The sequence below is a fragment of the Oryzias latipes genome, chromosome 7 (assembly GCF_053564925.1).
Source record: "Oryzias latipes strain Hd-rR chromosome 7, Olatipes_Hd-rR_3.1".
NCBI lineage: Eukaryota > Metazoa > Chordata > Actinopteri > Beloniformes > Adrianichthyidae > Oryzias > Oryzias latipes.
The window spans coordinates 9,006,041-9,026,810 of NC_136243.1; the positions used below are offsets into that span (position 1 = coordinate 9,006,041).

Below are 20,770 nucleotides of genomic sequence, written 5' to 3' on the forward strand. Positions count from 1 at the left end.
CTTTCAGAGTTGCAATATCTGCAAAGGAAATGTTGCAAGATATAAAGATGAGACTGCTAATCATTACATTTGTTGTCCACTTTTAAGCTGGACTGTATTAAACCACATCCCTTCCAGGTTTGGGACACTAGAATGTCAGATATGGACGCTCACTTTCACTTTGGTTATGATATGGTTTAAGACTTAGTAACAAGGCATCATGTTGCTCATCATTCAGTTTATAGTGTCCGCTCTCTAAACTTTGAAAATAGAAACTGTTTTATTTCCTGACATTTTCAGACTAGTAAGAGTTGCAAAATAAAACCTGTCATAAACTGCAGAAGCAAATTGTTGAGAACAGTTATAACACGACAGGGATCTGGTCAGTTCGGGGAAAACTTCTAAACAATACTCTGTCATTCTTGTTGGTAGGTTTATGCTGCAACATGTGCATCTTAGTCCTGCAGACGTTTTTTACACAACTCCTTTTTTGAGTCAAACACACAGTAGATGGTGTTGAAACATGGATTTTCTCAACTATTTTCTTTAACTTGTCCTGTCCAACAGCTAGGCAAACAGATGAGAGCTGAGGGCCTCTTGTGTTGGACATATTTTACTTTAACAATAGGGGTTATTAATCTTCAGACAAAGTATGTCGAATAAACCCCTTTTGTAATCGAGGCCAATCTTTATTAATTTTAATCGTATTCAAAAATCTTTTGTGTTGGACCGGACAGAAAAGGAAAGGAGGGAAGAAGAGAGAGGGATGTTAGAGAGGGGGGATAGAAGGGTGACTATAGAAAGGCGGGGGTAAAACCATGAAGCAGCATAAAGCAACAAGTTTCTGAATGGTTGTACTTATTACGGTAAGGTTCAGATGTAATACACGTCTATAAGTGCGGGGCCTGTCCACACACACACTCAATTGTTATAAACATACCTGTTGGCTCCAAAAATGTCCAAATGTCAACATGAACAAAATATAAATATCGTTCACACATGCATACTTAAAGCCTTCAAACCAATTAGTTTGAAATATTTCATTCAATCACGCAAAATATTTGTGCAAAGGTGAGCTAACACCTGTGATCAAGTGTTTATGTTGTTCTAAAATAGATGATGGAATGTGAAAAGAAGAAGGGAGAGTGACCAGCCATGCCCACACCAGGACCCCCGCTGCAGCAGCAGCGGCAGCCAGAACCCCCCAACGCCCGCACGGCAGCAGATAGAGAACAACTGCCCCCCGGGTGGTCAACCCCGCCACCCAGGCCAGGGCCAGCAGGACTGCCACAGGGGACCCCAAAGCCAGAGAGCAGGGAGGCACGGGGGGAAGACAGTGCAAGCTCCAGCCCAACCAGGAGAGCAGACCTCAGTCTCCTCAGCAGGTGAAGGTGACTCTGACCCTTCCTGTACAGAGCATCCGTGTTGTTGGACCAGTCCAGTCTGTTGTTCAGGTGAACATCCAGGTATTTAAATGTGTTCACAACCTCAATGTCTTAACCCTGGATGTTCACCGGTGAGTGTGGTGGTGAGGACCTCCTGGAGTCCTGGAGTTGAAAGTTTTCAGAATGTTAGTTAGTTCAGAATGAAATATATCTTGTACGACCCTTCATATTTAAATGTCAATTCTTATCATTCTTGCAAATGTTTTTGTTTGTTTAATAGAATCAACTTTCTTTGGGTTTCACAGAACCCAGTACCTTCACAGTGAGAAAGTTCTGGGTTCTTTCTGTGTGTAGTTTTCATGTTCACCTTGTTCATGTGGGAACTTCAGTTTCCTTCCACAGTCCAATAACCTGCTGCTTAGGTTCATCGATGAATCTGAATTGTTCTTACATGTGAATGTGTGTTTGTGTGGTCCTGCATGACAGACTGCTGTGTATCTCACTTTTACCCAAAAGTAGCTGGGATACGCTCAAGCAACTCTATGACCCCAAAATGAACCTAAAACAAAGCATGACTAAAACCAGAAAACTAGCAAAAGAAAAGCCCCGCCCTTTAAGGTTAAAGTGTTGCAACAAACATGCCGTTTCATCCAGACGATTTGCAGCTTCATTAGACACAAATGTTAATGTCTCTAAACATTGACACTTTGCAATAGGTGAAAAAAGATCTAAAAATGCAGAAGTTGTTTCAAGGGCAGATGATTATGAAACTTTTAAGAAAGACAAACAACAAAAAGCCTTGAAAATAAACCCCAAAATATTATTAACCATCTGTTTTTCCAGAGACTATAGGTGTGTGCACCAAATATCTGCATCGTCTGATCACAAAACTTTTAAGAATAACAATAATACATCAATGGCTCTGATGATAATCAACCATTAAGTTTTCACTCAAAGGTTGGTTAGCCTCAATGTCAAGGATAGAGGCTGTGGATGTTAAAGCAACATTTTCATTTCTCATTTTTGCAGTCCGGCTCATTAGTTCTCATTTTTAGGAGTAAGTGGGATAAATCATAATTTACAGACCATCAAATATATTTGTTAACAACAACAACAATGTCTTTGTTTTCAGAATCATTTTATGTATTTTATGAAAACTCTTCTGACAGCAAACAGCTGCACACCTCAAATAGCAGCAGTAGAATGTGAAAGCAGAAGTTTAGTTAGGAGGTGTTAAAAATGCAAAACACGTGAAGGTGCAATGGAATTTGTGGTTTTAGCTTCTGTATTCGACTAAAAACGGTCACTGCAAAGAATTGTTTTTCAGCAGTTAAGCCATCTGCATTTCAGCTTATTTTCAAACCTGTTTTCATTTTTTATTTTTATTTATCTCTTGCAGCTAATCTTTTACACATCCTTTACTCATTAGTGATGTGCACGCTGGCACCTCACTGACTGCAAACTGCATGCACGATGTGTGCACATGGTATGCTAGAGACAGATGTCTGTAGGATGATCACAAAAACTTATCTCTGAATGTCAAATGTCCTCATTTCTAACAGCCAGGCTGAAAGACGGTAAGTGCGAGGAGTGCACACATTTCACGTGAACAGCACTTATGGTGCAGGGGGGAAAAAAAAGAATACTGGTAATCAGTCTGAGTCTGACCTACTTCCCCATAACCTACCCTTAAGTGTTGCTTAAGTTTTTACCACAACCTGACCTCCGCAGCACATAGAAAAAATGTGCATGCACATTTTTGCTGTATGGGCTTACCACCAGGCCAACCTTTTCTAACTTTAGTATCTAGTAGGAACGGTCAGTGACGGGGAACCATCCCATTCTTGTTTACAAACATCATCTTACGCTTGATTCTCATTTTTTGGTTCACAATTTTGCTAATTGTCCAATGTAAGTAAGTTGTGCAAAGGCAAAAAGTTGTACATGACTATTGATTACTTGCCTGACTACCAGAAAGCAGCAGAGTACCTATGATGAATATTTTGAAAAAGACATTTGACGATCTGGATCTGTCACAAAAATGATCCATCACCGGGACACTCATACACATTCACACCAGTGGAACAAAACATGAGGCAAGGAGGGTAAAGTGCCTTGCCCAAGGACACAGCAACGGTTGACTGAGGGGTGGTGGGTTGGCGCACTGACCCTTTAATAATTGGCCGACCTGCTCAACTGCCTATGCCACTGCCGTCCCTGTATTAAACACATGGATAATTTTGTAGACAAAATAAAACAGTTGAAGAACTGAATTATTCATGTGAGCTCACCTTTACTGTTTTGGATCTCCTGTTCTTGAAGAAAATCATTAAAGCGGCTGAAGATGTGAAGAGAACTCCCATCAGAACCAGACGTACAAGCAGCTGCAGTCCTAAAGACCCGGATAACAGACCAACAGTTTAACACTTAAATATGAATCACAAGACACATTTGAATAGAAAAATATTTTCATGGTTTTGGGGATCAAACTCATGAGACCAACTAATCGTTTTTCAACATGCTGCCTGACAGAGCTTTGACTGGACATGTGTGTATAAAACATCCCCATAATCTACAAGGCAGAAATGTTGCAGCAGCAAGTCTTTTTCTTCCAGAAAAGCAAAACATAGATCGTTTCTGAAGTAGAAACTCTGTTTTAGATGCAGTTTTTTCACAAGGGAATCAACATGCTGCTAAAAAAAACGATTAATCATCAATAATCACATTTTATAATCTGTGACAACATGAACTGAAACTCTTTCTACTTTTACTCTTCTATTTGTCGGTGATGCTGTTATTGATATTTATTTATGAACATATTAACCATTTTAACTGAAACACAAATATTGATGATTCTGCTGAGAGGGTACATTTCAATAAATAAAATGACTAAGAATAGCAGTTTCTAATCTGTCACTTTTTTACCTTGAACATCATTTAAAGAGGATTTTTCTATCAAAATTTTTTTATCAATAAATCATATGGTGATACATACTGAGCTCACGTGCAAAAGAAAGTGAAGTTCTTCATAAACTTTTGAATGTTCTTCTTTCACAAAAGCTGACGGTTAACAAAATAATGATAATAATAATAATTGTAAAATATTCTTGTACCTGATCTTGTGTTTGGTTTTGTGGTTTGATGTGAAGATGTTGTAGAGTTTAAACTCTTTGTTGTTGTTGTTATTTTTGTCTTGACTTTAACCCTTAACTCTGGCTGAGTTGTATATAAACCAAGGACCTATGCACATCAAGGTTGCACCTCAACCCCCCACCACCGGTCCGTGGTAAACGTGTCTTGCGTTGTAACGGTTCGCGGTGACAAAAAGGTTGAGGACCACTGCACTAAATCATCTTCAAATGGAAATGCCATGCTGCTTCAAATCTCTGAAAACAAACTAACCTTGAACTAAACCTGCTCCAGACCAGGTTATGTCCAGAGCATGAGTTGCTATGGCAACTTGACATACCCTGAGACATACCTCCATTTCCGGAACCGAAAGCTGAGGTTATCAACTTCCTTAGCCTCAAACTTACCGTGGGAGCTAGCATAACCTGCTTTCTGGAATACACCCCTGGTCTGGAGCTTAATGTTAAAGTTGGAGATATAGTATATATCTTACTGTGTCATATTGCATAACCATTTTGTTTCATTCATTTTATTGTTATAAAAATGACGATATACGAAGGCTCAAACTTAGACAAAGGAGAGTTCAAGAATTATAATATATTATATATTAAAACGTTTAATTGAATTGGAGTAATATGAGATTTTGTTAGATAAATATGTAAATTTGAGTTTCTACCAATTGAATTAATTCATTTAAATTGGATAATTTATATATATATGCGTCACAACAAAAATAGAAATGAGATAGAAACTTGTGCGTTTACTCTGTACGTTCTTTTTCTCCAAGCAGAAACTCTTTCTTTTGCTGATGAATCCGTGTTACTTTTTTGATGAGCGTATAATTTTCATACGCCGTCATTAAAATCTCTGACTCCATCTCATTGAAGTATATTGTCTCTTTTTTCTCCACGCGTTTCCATGGTGACTCCGGAAATCGGCGATCCATTGCTAATGCCTTCATGTACTTCGTGCACGCGCATTAACCCAGGGTTATTAAGTCGAGTGTAATTACTCTACTCTAACTCATATCCGAAAAAATTGAATGAAAAAAAAGATATGAAAAGAAAACAACTTAAAGAGTGAAAGATCTTTTTGGAGATGTGAGAACCTGCTGCAGGATAAAAAAAAAGCTTTTTTGCTGCCATCAGAGCCGCAAAATTGACAAAGGCAATGTTGTCAGAGATAATGATGAGACTAATCTTTACATTTGTAGCAAACCTTAAAGATTGCTTCTTGGACTGACTCCAGATCCCTTCCAGGTATAGCACGCTCTAGTCTGTCAGATGTGGAAACTCTCTTTGACATGGGAGGAACTCACAAAGTGTTGTGTTGCGCATCACTCAGTTGATGTTTTTTTTCTGTTCTATAGACTTCAAAATAGAAACTGATTGATTTGCTCTCAACTTCCTGTTGGAAACACTCAGACTAGAAAAAGTGATTTAAAAAAAAACTTTCACAGAGTCTTCACTGTTCCTACTCCCAGATGACAGACAAACTGCAAGAACAAATACATGTTTCTGAGAAAATTATTTCCACATCAAGGATAAAGGGCAAACCCTCTAAATCATAATGTCTTTCCGATTGGTAGGTTTATGGTGAAATATGTGTGGCTGAGTCCTGCAGAGGTTTTTACACAATTCCTTGTTTGCATCACACACAGTGTTGAAAAATGGATTTTCTCAACTCTTTTATACAAATATGTGCAACAAGCTAATCATCAAGATGACATTTTTAACCTTTAAACTACTTAAAATGTTGGATATCTTTTGTTTGTTTGCCAGAGGAGACTGCAGTGGTGGTGTAGCGGTTAGCACTCTCTTCTCACAGGGAGAAGGTCTTTTCTGTTTAGAGTTAGCATGTTCTCCTTGTGCATGTGTAGGTTTTCTCTGAGAACTCCAGTTTCCTCCACAGATTGGCGACTTGTCCAGGGTGTACCGCATATCCATCCATCCATCCATCCATCCATCCATCCATCCGCATAAGATGGATGGATGGATGGATGGATGGATGGACGTTACAATGGTTTATCAAATAAAAGATATTAAAAAAAAGAAGTAAACTAAACAAAAGCAGCTGTGGAAAACTGACACTGCAAACCTGGCATGCTCTGACTGGTGGTTGAATCAAACCCTATAAGAAACCTAACTCTAAAAGCGTGACTAAAACTAGCTAAATAAAAGCCCCACCTGTCACAGTTAAAATGTTGCAGCTACCATGTTGTTTCTTCCAAGTGTTACTGTCTTCATACAAACAATTCAATAATATTTGAAAAGATATCTAAAAAATACAGAAGTCTGTTACAAAGAAAGAAGAGTGAGACACTTGTCAAAAAAACAAAACTTCTCTGAAAATGAACCTAATAAAAAAGTCTTTAACTGCTTTGACTTACTCCTGTGTGAGCACCACATGAAGACACCTGCAGCCTCTGATCACCAAAAACTTTTGTAAAGAATACAAATAATTCATAATGGCTGCAATGAAAATCAACAGTTGGTAGACACTGATGTTAAAGTGACATTTCCATTTCTTACCTAGCGTCCCTCCCTTCGTCCGTCCGTCCAGTATCTCCCTGTTCTCCTCCCTGATATCCTCGTCCAGATTGTCCCAAACACTTTGAACTGATTAACTGAATGTTAATAGTTGATGGTGTTAACTTCAATTAAAGTTTCTACCTAACCTAACAAGTTACTTGTAGAGTAGTACTTAGGTTTTTACTATGTCATTACTTGATAGTTATTGTCATTAAGTTATTGTCATTAAGACTTATTAGCATGTTAAGGTTAAACTTTACTTAAGCTTAACTCACTTTCCTTTAAACTTTATGCAAATGCATTTTTGTCAGAAGTGTTTGTGTCTTGGGGTTTGTGTTCAATTGTTATTCATTAAGAATCCAAATTTTGATGTTTACATTTTATTTAAGGTAAACTATTCTTCCTTTATCCCAAAGGCAAACATGTTTATCTCAGGAGTATATTACGGTTTGTTTTGACATCACCTCTGATTTTACCATGAAATATATTTTATGTCACATGACATCCCTGAATGCTCAGAACAATTAGGGAAATTACATGTTTAAATTTCCGACTGAAACATAAATCAGTTACAGCCTCTGGATGTGCTCACCATTCACTGAGCAATAGATCAGGCCTCTGTGGTCAAAGGGGTGAAGCAGAGTCCTAAGTTAGTTAGTAAGTGTCCGATGTGACTAAAGTATTAAGTAAGTTATTATGTGAGTGTAACTTTTAAAAAATACTTCTATTTTACTTTTTCAAGTTCAGTCTTTATAAGTTGATTGATGTTTTGTAGATCTTAAAGTCTCTGCAACAGCTTATTTGTTCCTGTTTTTTTCTTTTTAAGAATCACTTATTAGCTCTAAAAACACAATTTGCAGTCAAGATTTATTAAAGAGAAAATCCAACAGCACCTTTTCAAGCATAGTTTAATATAAAATTATGTTTTAACAATGAAATCCGACTGTTTTAAGGCCATATTTATGAAAATAGAAAACACTTTAGAAATGAAACACTCAATGACTATGGAGACAGATTTTGTATTTATATTACACAAATATGAGAACTTGACTGTTTTACTGTCAGAAAGTGAACTGATGCCTGAAAACTAACATGTGAGCAGTGTTAGCTATAGCATCAAAGAGAACAGCATTCACAGAAAGCAAGCTTCCAGCTCAACGGGGAGAAAGAAACGCTGCTTCATCTAAAATCAACATAGTTCACACTTTAGGTGTCATGGTAAGTTGACGTGGCAGACCCAGATGCTGAATATCCGGAAGAAAACTCAGGCGGGTGGCAAGAAGTAAAGAGTCTTTAATTTTCCTAGCAGGAAACGAGCAGTTCTGGTTGTTATTTCTTGCAAGCTTGGAGCTCTGGGGGTGAGTCTGCGTAGCAGCCGTCGTGGCGTCTTGAAAGGTCGGTTGAGGAGCGTGGCGTGGCTGGAGCGGAGCGGACCGAGAGGCGAGGCTGACTACAGTCCCCGGCTGTCTTAGGGAAACGTGGCCAGAGTGGGCTGGATCTCCTTTAAAGGTGGTGAGGTGATGAGCTGAGTGTCCACAGCTGGTTCCAATCTTCAAGTGCACTTGAGAGAAGGGAGGGGGAGGAGCACTGACACAGGCCAACATGACATTAGGGTTACCTTCATGATGAATCATCACATGTGGGATCTGGTCACACATTGATATTAAAGTCTGAAAATAGCTAAACAAATTTCCAATACTTGTGAAACCCAGCCATCCCTGAAGAGAAATAGACTATTGGAGGCTACATGGACCAGCACAAGAGGAAGGGAGAGACGAGACTTAAATACAGACAGGACAGACAAGACACAGGTGAACAAGATCAGGACAGATAGGGACAAGGAAGTAAAATTCAGGAACATGACAAAACAGAAAGCCTTACAAAATAAAACAGGAAACAGAGCTCAAACAAGAACGAACAAGAAATAAAGCAAAAACCAAGCCAAAAGAAACCCAAACCATGACAGTACCCCCCCTCAAGGAACCGCTCCGAGGTTCCAACAGTCCACCAAGGAGGAGGGGGCCCGTGAGACTAACTTAGACAGGCAACTCAGGGAGGCCAGGCTTGGCACGCCAGCAAAGCCAAGAAGACTCCAGAGGACGGGAGGCCGAGCGGTCCGGCGGACGGCCGGGAGGCCGAGCGGTCCGGCGGACGGCCGGGAGGCCGAGCGGTCCGGCGAGGCAGGTCCATAGGACAGCCGGGAGGCCGAGCAGTCCGGTGAGGCAGACGAGGCGGGTCAGGCATAAAGTCTGGGGCAAGCGTGACGCCTGGGTTCCGCCAGCAGTTGGCTGGCGGGTCAGGGATGGAGTCGACTGAGGGCTCAGGGATGGAGTCGACTGAGGGCTCAGGGATGGAGTCGACTGAGGGCTCAGGCATGGAGTCGACTGAGGGCTCAGGCATGGAGTCAGGGACTGGCATGGCAAAGTCGTCGAGCTCCGGCGGCTCGGGCCAGTCGTCGAGCTCCGGCGGCTCGGGCCAGTCGTCGAGCTCCGGCGGCTCGGGCCAGTCGTCGAGCTCCGGCGGCTCGGGCCAGTCGTCGAGCTCCGGCGGCTCGGGCCAGTCGTCGAGCTCCGGTCAGTCGTCCGGCACCCCCTTGGAAGCAGGGATAGGTCGGGGTGCAGCCGGCACCCCCCTGGAAGCAGGGACGGGTCGGGGTGCAGCCAGGACCACCACTGGAACAGGAAGGGGCTGGAGTGCATCCGGGACCACCACTGGACGAGGTTGTGGTGCATCCGGGACCACCACCTGAACATGAAGGGGCGGGAGTGCATCCAGGACCACCACTGGACGAGGTTGTGGTACATCCGGGACCACGACCGGAACATGAAGGAGCTGGAGTGCATCCGGGACCACCACTGGAAGGGGTTGTGGTGCGTGCCGGACCACCTCCGGAACAGGAATGGGACGTTGAAGGGGACGGCGGCGGCAGCGACGACCCCCCTTCATGGCAAGGGGGGCAAGAGTGGAGAACTGGGCCTGGTCGAATTCCCAGTAAGTCCTGGTCCGCTCTGCTTCCAAGCAGTAGGCCTCCAGAAGCCGCATGTCTCGCTCTGCTGGGTCCAGGAAAAAGTTTGGCTGGTCCATTCTGTCATGTAGGGAGGGCTTTGGTAGCGTGAAGGACCCAAAATGCAGACGGGGAGGCACACGGTTCAAGGGCAAGGGGATTTAATCACAAACAAAAAGTGCTGCAGAGCAGGATAACAAAACTAAAACTAAACTTACTGTGAGCAAAACATGAAACATGGCATGAAGGGAGTCAGGGACGAGACGTTAATGGACCAGCACAAGAGGAAGGGAGAGACGAGATTTAAATACAGACAGGACAGTCAAGACACAGGTGAACAAGATCAGGACAGATAGGGACAAGGAAGTAAAACTCAGGAACATGACAAAACAGAAAGCCTTACAAAATAAAACAGGAAACAGAACTCAAACAAGAACGAACAAGAAATAAAGCAAAAACCAAGACAAAAGAAACCCAAACCATGACACTTTACTACCTTCTTGTAGAAGGCCCAAAGCACTTTACAGTCACAGTCCCATTCATCCAATTACACACACATTCATACATCGACGGATGCTCCACTGCCTAACACTGGCACCAACCCGTAAACACCAGGAGCAATGTGGGATTCAGTGTCTTACCCAAGGACACTTTGACGCGCGAGCTGTCGGGGGGGGGGGGGGGGACAGACCTGTGAACTTTGGATTGGAGGTCGACTGCTCAATCTCTGCTCCAATGCCACCCCTGAACCGTGAGGGTTCAATTACATCAAATAGGATAACCCCAGAGCAGACAAACTGGTTTCAAATAAAAATTGTAAATTGCATGTACAGTGGTGGACAAAATTGTCCACCCCTCAGTTAAAGAAAGAAAGTCCACAATGCTCACTGAAATGACTTGAAACGTTCAAAAGTAACAATAAATTAAAATTTATTGAAAATTAAGGCTGCACATTTCTTAAAATAAGAAATGTGCAGCCTAGTGTCAGAAAGCCTGGTCTCAGTCGCAGGTCATGGGTCTTCCAACAGGACAACGATCCAAAAACACACAGCCAAAAAACCCCAAGAATTGCTAAGAGAAAAGCGTTGGACTATTCTGAAGAGGGGTACCAACAATTGTGTCCACCACTGTAGGCCCAATATAAACCATCGGGTCATGTGAGCGCAGGTGCATTTACCTTCTATAGATCTATGGGTGTGGCCAAATGTTTGGATTTATGAAGACATCTTGACATGCACACAATTAATAGCTTTGATAATCCTAAAGTGCTTGACAATCAAGAGTAGAAACAGTAGTAATGATCCTCGAGGGAAACTATAGCTGCACATCAAGTTGAAATAGTTTATGGGATTAGTATTTTTTTTATTTGAAAAATCAGGAAAGCATGTGTAATGGGCTGAAACAAAAGCTATTTAGTAAGTGTTATTGGGAATCCCAAAATGTTCACCACAAAGACCAAACAGGATTGTGGCAGCAGTAGGATTTGCTCTAACCAGTGAAAAAAATCCCAAGACTTTTGAAATCACACAACCAAAGATGAGTTGTTTGACTTTAAAAAAAGATCTGTAATTTGAAAGCTAAGAAAAGATGGTACTACAAAAATTGAATCATGGTGGCTGATCTGGGATTTTTTTGTCTGAAGATACAGAAATTGGACCCTCTGCAAGTTTTGCGAACTCCTCTGACTTTCAGAGGATCTGCATGTCACACACATCCAGACTGTGGTTTAATGTAGAGTAACAGCAGAGTACAGAGGAGGTGAAGCATCATCTGTTGGTGGACTTCATATCAAGCTAAACAGATGAGTAAATGTCATTTTCTATGTGACCACAAGGGGCGCTGCTGGGTGGAGTAGAGTTGGGGAATTGGATTATAGAGTATTCAATGGAGGGGTCTTCAACCTGAAAAAAACCAAAGGATAACGTCACAATCATAGAGGTTTTTTATAAAAAGTTGCTCAAAGACACAGCTTCTTCTCTCCTAATTGACAAATACAGGTCTGATATCCACCAGTTAATCCAGAATTGAGGGCTTTTACAGATTAATTTAACTCACATTGTCCTGAGGATAATCGACGAGGCTGTACACATGTCTGCTGTCAGATCTCTGTCCTTTCTTATATTTTACGTTAGAGTACACCGTAGGTATTTCCACAGGAGGCGAAGTGTTGTCTCTGATCTCCCCATATTCCTGGTTGGGCTGCAGCACAAAATGACTGTATTTCTTATCTTGATTCATCATTGAGGTATGAATGAGAATGACAGATTCAGACTCACCAGAGTGACGTTAGAACACTGTGTTTCTGAAGAAGGTGCTGAAAGATTTTAAATTTAGAAATTTAAATGCTAAAACAGCAAAGTCAGTGGTGTCAATTCAACTTTCATGGAGATAAAGTCTCCATAGATCCACTCTAGACTCAGTTAAAACATGTTACACCAGGGATAAGTTGGAACACCACTCTGTAGTTGTGTTAAGGTCAGATATTAACACTACCAGAGATTTATTTTTAACAATGAATGAAAGTAAAATTTAGAGCTGTGACAGTGTAGGTTTTTTGATCACCATGGTGATGAACCAGCAGGGGGCGCTGTGTTGCGGTTGTCCCCCCGCCAAAAACAAAATCCCACGGCTGCCGCGTTGCAGATGATTACAATTACATTGCAGTATTAATTATTTGAAATACCTACTACCCATCTAGTGAACTAACTGTATGGGTGTTGAAGAATGACTATGTGTATGTGTGTCAGCACTGTGTGTGCTGGAGGAAGGAGCACGCTCAAGTGTGTTGGGGGGTGCGTGTTGATTCTTCTGCTCCCTCGCTGCAACATGAGTATCACCTGTGCTCTCTGGTACAGACATCTTCTCAGTCTATTATAAACTGCCCAGTAATAAACAGACTGGAGACACTTTGTCACCTTTCCGGTAGCCATGAAGCCTGACACCCATGAAGAACGCGGGGCAGGAGGCTCTGCCTTTATTTATACAGACACGTAACTTTGCGCTGCACAAAATAGGTCCCTAACAAAAAATGTATTAATATTTATCAAAATCTAACAGTGCGTGTTCGTGTTTGGTGCTATGGAAGGAAGGAGGACAGTAATATAAGGTTTCCCCCATAATAACAGTGACTGATTCTTTGTTAAACCGCTCTGGAGTAGAGCTGTGATGGTGTGGGATTTTGGTCACCGCTGTGATGAAGCAGCAAGAGTCGTGGTGTTGGGACTTTAGTGACCCCCTCCAACACAAAATCCTTGTGATGGAATTGAATACAATGGAAATTAATAATTACAACGCAGTACATTTATCGTACTTCCTTGCGAGACGGAAACTTCTATTGTAGAATGAGGATGTGTATGTGCTGAAACCACGCGTGTGTGAAGAGGGAGAGCGCTCAGCACAAGAGGGGAGTGAAGGAGAACAGTGATTAAAAGGTTTCCCCCAGAATCCCTTGAAGTATGAACACAGGACAGGACTAGCAGAAAAAGTAAATTATCAGCAAAGATGAATGTATTTATTATTATTATTATTATTATAATAGTTCAAATCACGCACCTATGCAGAACTTAAAAAAAAAAAAATAAAAAAAAAAAAAGTGCAGTGATGAGGTGATACAGTTATCTTCACAGCCCTAGTAAAATTATTTTAACACTAAATAGTGTTAAATGTCATCCCACAGGTGCGTCTGTGTGTGAGTCCCAAATACATACAGTGCTTCCTTACCCTGGCAACAACCCCTAATTACCAGGAATGATGTAAGGTTCAGTGCATTGATTGCTGTCTTTTCAAAACCACTTTTGTGCATGGGTGCATAAGGTTGGAACCAAACCTGCGTTCCTCTACAGAGATTGCTCTACCTCTGCACCACAGCCTCCCCAGAAGATGCAAATTGAGCTGAGCTATGTGTGAACCAAGTGCACCACATAAAGGTTGTTTTCCAAAAACAATTGTTACACAAAGACAAAGTGGTACTGTTTATGTTATTGCTTTACAAATTTCATTAGAAAATTGTTTGCAACACAGTCTGTATTAAAGCAATTGTCTATATAGTACAGCAGCTTTTTTTTAATTATGTTTGCAAAACTTTATTTGTGCAAGATAAAAAACAAAACAAAATCTAAGCCCAAAAAAAATAAATGACAAGCTAGCCGGTCACCGCTCCAAATTCTAAGCAGACTTTGGTTTGATAAAATATCATATTTATTCAATTCAACATTATTTAGGAGGGGGAAAGCCAAAACCCCAACAGCTAAACTATTTGCTTAAAACACCTTTAAACATCTGCTGTTGTATGTCTCAGAATGTTTTCCAACATAAAACTAGACAAACTGCAATCAAAGTAAACTAGCATATAAAGTATAAAAGCTAGCTTTAACACTGGCCTTATGTGACCTTAGCTAACAATTTTTTCTGACTTCCTCCCCCTCTGCCTGCTCCTACAAAGTTCTGCCTCTGTCCTTCACTCTGCTGGACCGTTGTACTGTAAGATTTCAGTCAACTCACCTGCTCTGTCCTCTTCCAGCTTGTCTGCTCGCCATTCCGCCTGGCTTCCAGCTACCCATTCTCCAGTCTCTGCTCTCAGCTTCATGCTGCTACAGCCATTGTCTGCTCCTGTTTCCCTTCCACACCATTCTGCCCCAAGCCTCGTAAATTCCTGCACCTCTGGAGTTTTTGGAACTGTTTCCCAGAGACCCTTCTGGAGATAATTATTTGGATTGCAAATCAAGGGTGCTTGTGACTGAGCCCCAGGCTCCTGTGTCTAACAACGCTCCACAAGCGTCCCTCTTTCTTCTGACTTCTGTGTCTGAAGCCACACCTCCATCCATTTGCTGTACCGAGGACTTCACCCCGCTCCTCTCTTCTACCTGCGGATCACACTCCTCATCCCAGTAAGCCTGTTTTTGCTCAGACTAATCAATATCATTTCCCATCACTAACCCTCTCCTGTCTTCTCAGCATTGGCAGTATTTTAGGACATGGGCTCCTTCAAGTCACAGAATAAAATGAATAAGGTTTCTTGTACTCACTCCTGAGTCTGTCCTATTTTGTATGGAAGCGATTATGTAGCATAAATAAAAAGCAAAGTCAAAACCAGAAATGCTTTTTCATTTTCAAAATGAAGCTGCATTTTTTGACTCAAAAATAAGATGAAAAAGCAATCCATCATAATGTTTCATTTCTTTCCTCAGAGCTTATTCTGTCACTTAATAAAATGAAAATGGTATTTGACATTTCATTTTCAAAATGTTCTCTGCTAAATGTGTAGCATAATTCATTTAGAAATGTCTAATTTGACAATTAAAATGGATTAACAGAAATGCTTTTTAATTTTCAAAATGTAGCTGCATTTGACTCAAAATTAAAAAGAAAAAGCAATATTTCAAAATGCTTTTTCATTTTATACCTAAAACCGCTTATTCTGTGTCATAATTAAAACGAAATTGCAAAGAGGGGAATGCATTTGCATTTTAACATCCACCCTGCGCACCTTGTCGCAATATTCATTTCGAAAAAGCATTAGCAGAGGGTAGGCGGGGCGATGACGTCACTGCTTTCTCTGTGTGTCCGGCCGCTGAGCGACACACACGCACACACCAGGAGCAGACTGTGTTAGCAGCAGAGAAGACGGCTTTGAGTTGGTTGTGAACTTCTGATGAGTTTCCACAGCTTCTCAGGACTACATAGCAGCATGTCCGCCTTCTGCGGTCCTCCTCCTGATGCACCGCGGACAAGCTTTTGTTCTTCCGACCGCCAGCTGCCTTCCCATAGCGGACCGCGAAGCTCCCGATGATCGCTGAAGGCGGAAATGCTGCTACGATCTGAGAAACCATCATGAATTTGTGTTTCCAGTGGTGTCCAGAACAAAATAAAGACTGACACAGAGAAAGCAGTGACGTCATCGCCCCGCCTCCCCTCTGCTAATGCTTTTTCGTAATGAATATTGCGACAAGGTGCGCAGGGTGGATGTTAAAATGCAAATGCAATCCCCTCTTTGCATTTTCGTTTTAATAATGACACAGAATAAGCGGTTTTAAGTATAAAATGAAAAAGCATTTTGAAATATTGCTTTTTCTTTTTAATTTTGAGTCAAAAAAATGCAGCTACATTTTGAAAATTAAAAAGCATTTCTGTTAATCCATTTTAAATGTCAAATTACACATTTCTAAATGAATTTCGGTACACATTTACCAGGGACCTTTTTGAAAATGAAATGTCAAACACCATTTTATTTATCATTTTAATTAAGTGACAGAATAAGCTGGGTTGAGGAAGGAAATGAAAAAGCATTTTGAAGTATTGCTTTTTCTTTCTAATTTTGAGTCAAAAAAAAAAGCAGCTTCATTTTGAAAATTAAAAAGCATTTCTGGTTTTGACTTTGCTTTTTATTTATGCTACAGAATCCCTTCCATAATTTTGGATCCCAGAAACAATTCATGACAAAGAGACCTTCACAGCTTTGTGGTGACTGACTCCAGCTCTTCCTCCTTCATATCTGATGAAAATATTGCATTCTACTTCTGGGTCTGCTGATTTTTTTTTAGAAAGACTGAACAGTCATGTTTTGCAAAGGAGATCAAATATTCTAGATTTAATCATCTCATTTCAACATTTTTAACTCAATCATATGATCTAAACTTAGATCAAATAACCAAACAACTGCCATAAATACAATAAAGTTCAGGTTGTTAAAAACTTATTTCACATCACTATCCTTGTAAGTCTGTAAAATATAAAATAATTTCAGTCAATGGAACATTGTCATATTCTTATCATGTATGTCTTGTCTGACTCTGCAGTAGACACTTGGAGCAAACATATTACATCACCAGACCTATGAACCTGTTTTTTTTGATTCTCTAAATGATTTTGACATGTTCAACATTTGCAGAATCCTAATCATTCATTATACAGTATTAAGGTAGGGCTGAGTTCTAATTTTCAGCTGAAAGTTAAAGAGACAATTAGCAAAAGTGAGAACAGCTGACTGAAAAATGTGATCACAAACAGTGAAAGATCTTATGTGAATTTTGGATAAAAACACAGCGAGAACCTTCTGGTTATGGAATATGAAGACATAAAGAAAGAATTATTCTGCAACAAATAAGCCAGTGTCATGTCTGGGAATCTCATCTCACCCTTTTTCTGATTGAAACTCCGGCTCCTGCAGAAAATCAGCAAAGCTACAGAAAATATGGAGATCAAGCCCACCAGAGTCAGACCCACATACAGCAGCAGACCTGCAGAACATGGAGACAAAGGTTGTAGTTCCACTCTTGGAGGTTGGAGGACCATCTCAGTCTATAAATTTAAAGCAGTTGAACACAGTCACACTTTGTAACTGGTTTGTCTTTGTTGAACTTGTGGACATTTGTGTTCTCACAGTAAATTATTTGTTTGTAGCATCTCCGCAGATCTTCTTGTTTCATGTCCAGACATGAAACAAGAAGATCTGCGGATGTCTGGACTTCATTCAGGACAGTTTAGTACTTAGATTCCTGACATTAAGAATGAAAGACTGTTGTTGGAAAACTGTCCTCTAGATGGCAGCACATTCATTTAAACTCAACAAGTATAGAGCAAAGTTATTGCATAGTCATAGCTGCATAACTGTAACAGATCTGTTTTTTTTTTTTTTATCCATTATTTATCCAGGAAATAAATGCATTTAGATCCACTTCTCTTTTCAAGGGAGTCCTGGTCAAAAGGCAAAAAGTTTACACACCCAGGAGATTTCATTGGATTAAAATGCGTAAAAAAAATGAAAAATAATTAATAAAACAGATGCAAATTAATAAAACAGATACAAATTAGTGATTTCCTCTCCAGGTCCTTCATAGTAACATCAAACTGACTATAAGTATAAGCTTTGAAAGTTGAATTTATTATTTTTTTTTTTTTACAGAAAGTTCAAGTCCATAGGTGTCTTATTCTGAAAAGCCATCTTTCCTTTGATCACTCAGGACTGACAGCGAGTAGATGCCCTGAGACTGGAGAGCATGAGGTCCATCAGATCTGCACTGCAGAGCCACACTCAAATATGAAGGGAGAAGTCTGATGATTCCCTTGTATATAAATTTGTGCCAGTGTGTAATCCTACAAACAGCTGAGGCAGCCCAACCAACTCATGAATACAATTCACAGTGATGAGGCATGAAAAACACAGTACAACGTGAGCAGAGCCTTGACTCGACATATGTGTATAAAACATCCCCATAATCTATAAGGCAGAAATTTGGCAGCAACAAGTCTTTTTCTTGTATGAAAAGCAAAAAAACAGATTAAGGTGCAGTTTTCTCACAAAGGAATCAACATGCTGCTGGAAAACAAAGAATCTGTGACAATGCGGGGGTGGCTCGAGAGCCGGTAGGACCCAGATGCTGAGGCGGAGGCACAAAGTTCAGGGACTAGAGGGTTTAATCATAACAAAAGGCGCTGCAGAGTAGGAAAAACAAAACCAAAACTTACATTGGCGGGGCGAGGACCATGGAACAAGACAGGATGCCATGAACACCAAGACAGAGCTAATGGACCAGCATAGGAGGAAGGCAGAGACAAGACTTAAATAGAGACAGGGCAGACAAGACACAGGTGGACACGATCAGGGCAGATGGGGACCAAAGGAAGTAAAACTCAAGAAACAAGACAAGACAGGAAACCTTTCAAAATAAAACAGAAAACAGAACCAAACAAGACAGAACAAGAACTAAAAAGAAAAACAAGACACAACAAACTCAAAACATGACAGAATCATCAATAATCCCATTTTGTAATCTGAGGACAAAAGAACTAAAACACTCTCTTCTGTTTGTTGGTGATTCTGCCATTAATTTATATGTATTTATGAACATATTAACCATTTTAACTGAACCACAAATATTGATGATTCTGCTGAGAGGGTACATTACAATAAACAAAATGACTAAGAATAGCAGTTTCTAATATGTTACTTTTTTACTTTGAACATCATTTAAAGAGGATTTTTCCATCAGATTTTTCTTATTAATAAATCATATGGTGATACATACTGAGCTCATGTGCAAAAAAAAGTGAAGTTCTTCATAAACGTTTGAATGTTCTTCTTTCACAAAAGCTGATGGTTAACAAAAAAAGGATAATAATAATAATATTAATTTTCTGATGTTCTTGTACCTGATCTGTCTTGATTTGTGGTTTGATGTGAAGATGATGTAGAGTTTAAACTCCTTGTTGTTGTTGTTTTTGTTGTTATTGTTGTTGTTGTTGTCATAAAAGAGGAGATCTGTGTTGTAGGAGAAAGTTCTACAGTCCTGGTTGGAGCTGAAGTTACTGAAGCTGTGAAGAATAAAACAGTGAGTCAGCACTTTCTTTTACATTAGTTATTATTTATAAAGAACAGATTAAGCATGACAGATTTTTTTCAACAAAGCAAATAAAAAGGAGTTTTGCATTTAGATCAAATATGAATCAAGAGACACAGATTTTCACAGAGAAACATTTTCATGATTTTCAGGATCAAACTCACCTTCTGTGACAATTATTTCAAAGTTATCTTTTGACGGATATAGTCACCATCCTTCATATAACTTACATCTGTACCGACCTGAGTCTGACTTTGTGAGTTTAGTGATCGTCACATCTAAAATACTTGATGTAAAAGGGTGAGATTTATATTTAATGCTGTATCTTCCTCTCTGATCTTCATCTCCATATGTGTCTATGAGAATGTTTCCTTCTTCACATGTTTCCTTACAGAGCAGCTTCCTGCTCCCTAAATATCCAAGATAACATCTAACAGTGATGTCTTCTCCTTCACGTTTTGCATAGATGTTGGTTTCTGCATCAACAAGAGAGTCTCTGTCCTGCAGAGCTGCTGAAAAGAGGAAGAGTTACAGTTAATGTCTTCCTGTAACACTGAACACTGAAGATGAAGCATGTGAGGAAATCCATAGAAACGTGTAAAAGATGAAATCACAAGATTTTTGTTCACATTTTACTGATGACAGAAACAATGGAAAAATATGATTATGGTAAATAATTCATTCATTCATTCATGCATTCATCTTCTAATCCATTTTTCCCTTTCGGGGTCACAGGGAGGCTGGAGCCTATCCTGGCCATACTTGCGGGCAAAGGCAGGGGACACACTGGACAGGTCGCCATTCTGTCGCAGGGTGTGACAATTTATTTAATAAAAAACATCCAGACAAATTTATATAAAATGCTAATAAAAAAAACAGTTTTATATTAAGAAAAAAGAGAGTTTATAAAGAAAGCATCAACAAAGCTGCAGTTGTTGTTTTTAAACCCTGAACATCAAGTTGAATCCCAAAGATGAAGATAATGAAACAGAAACAACTGCAGAAAGACTGAAACAGTTCAGTTTAGTCTGTTCAATAAAGGACTAAACTGCAGCACTAAGAATGAAAAGGAGTGAAAGAAATCAATGAACTCACTCAGGAAGAGACAACAGATCAGACTCTGACAGACTCTCATGCTGCCTGATGGAGAATGATGGAGCTTTTCTTCTTTTACTGCTAAAACAGGAACTTCTCTGTTTCCTCAAAGCTGGAGCTCCTCCTCCAATTACAAGACTCATATTTCATTATTCTAGCTCTCAGTAGATCGTGTCATTCTCATCTTTTACTTTATGAATGATTGTTTGTAATTTGATGTGTCCCAGCAGTCTTTGTTATCCATTATTTACCTGCACATTCTGTAAATAAACAGATGTAAACTTCTGCATCATCACTGCAGCTTCAATCCTA

At 40.1% G+C, this 20,770-nt stretch overlaps 1 protein-coding gene across 1 annotated transcript; it reads right to left on the reverse strand.

Moving 5' to 3' along the window:
* Positions 1-7,915: 7,915 nt before the first annotated feature.
* On the reverse strand, positions 7,916-19,368 carry LOC144994017 (uncharacterized). The gene is made up of 6 exons (XM_078950148.1): positions 19,176-19,368; positions 18,492-18,547; positions 17,162-17,263; positions 12,305-12,342; positions 12,084-12,227; positions 7,916-11,929 (listed from the first exon to the last, which is right to left on the reverse strand). Exons 2-6 carry the CDS (start codon positions 18,529-18,531, stop codon positions 11,822-11,824), a joined length of 432 nt encoding a protein of 143 aa, XP_078806274.1. The 5' UTR covers positions 18,532-18,547; positions 19,176-19,368; the 3' UTR covers positions 7,916-11,821.
* Between the last annotated feature and the right edge of the window lie 1,402 nt (positions 19,369-20,770).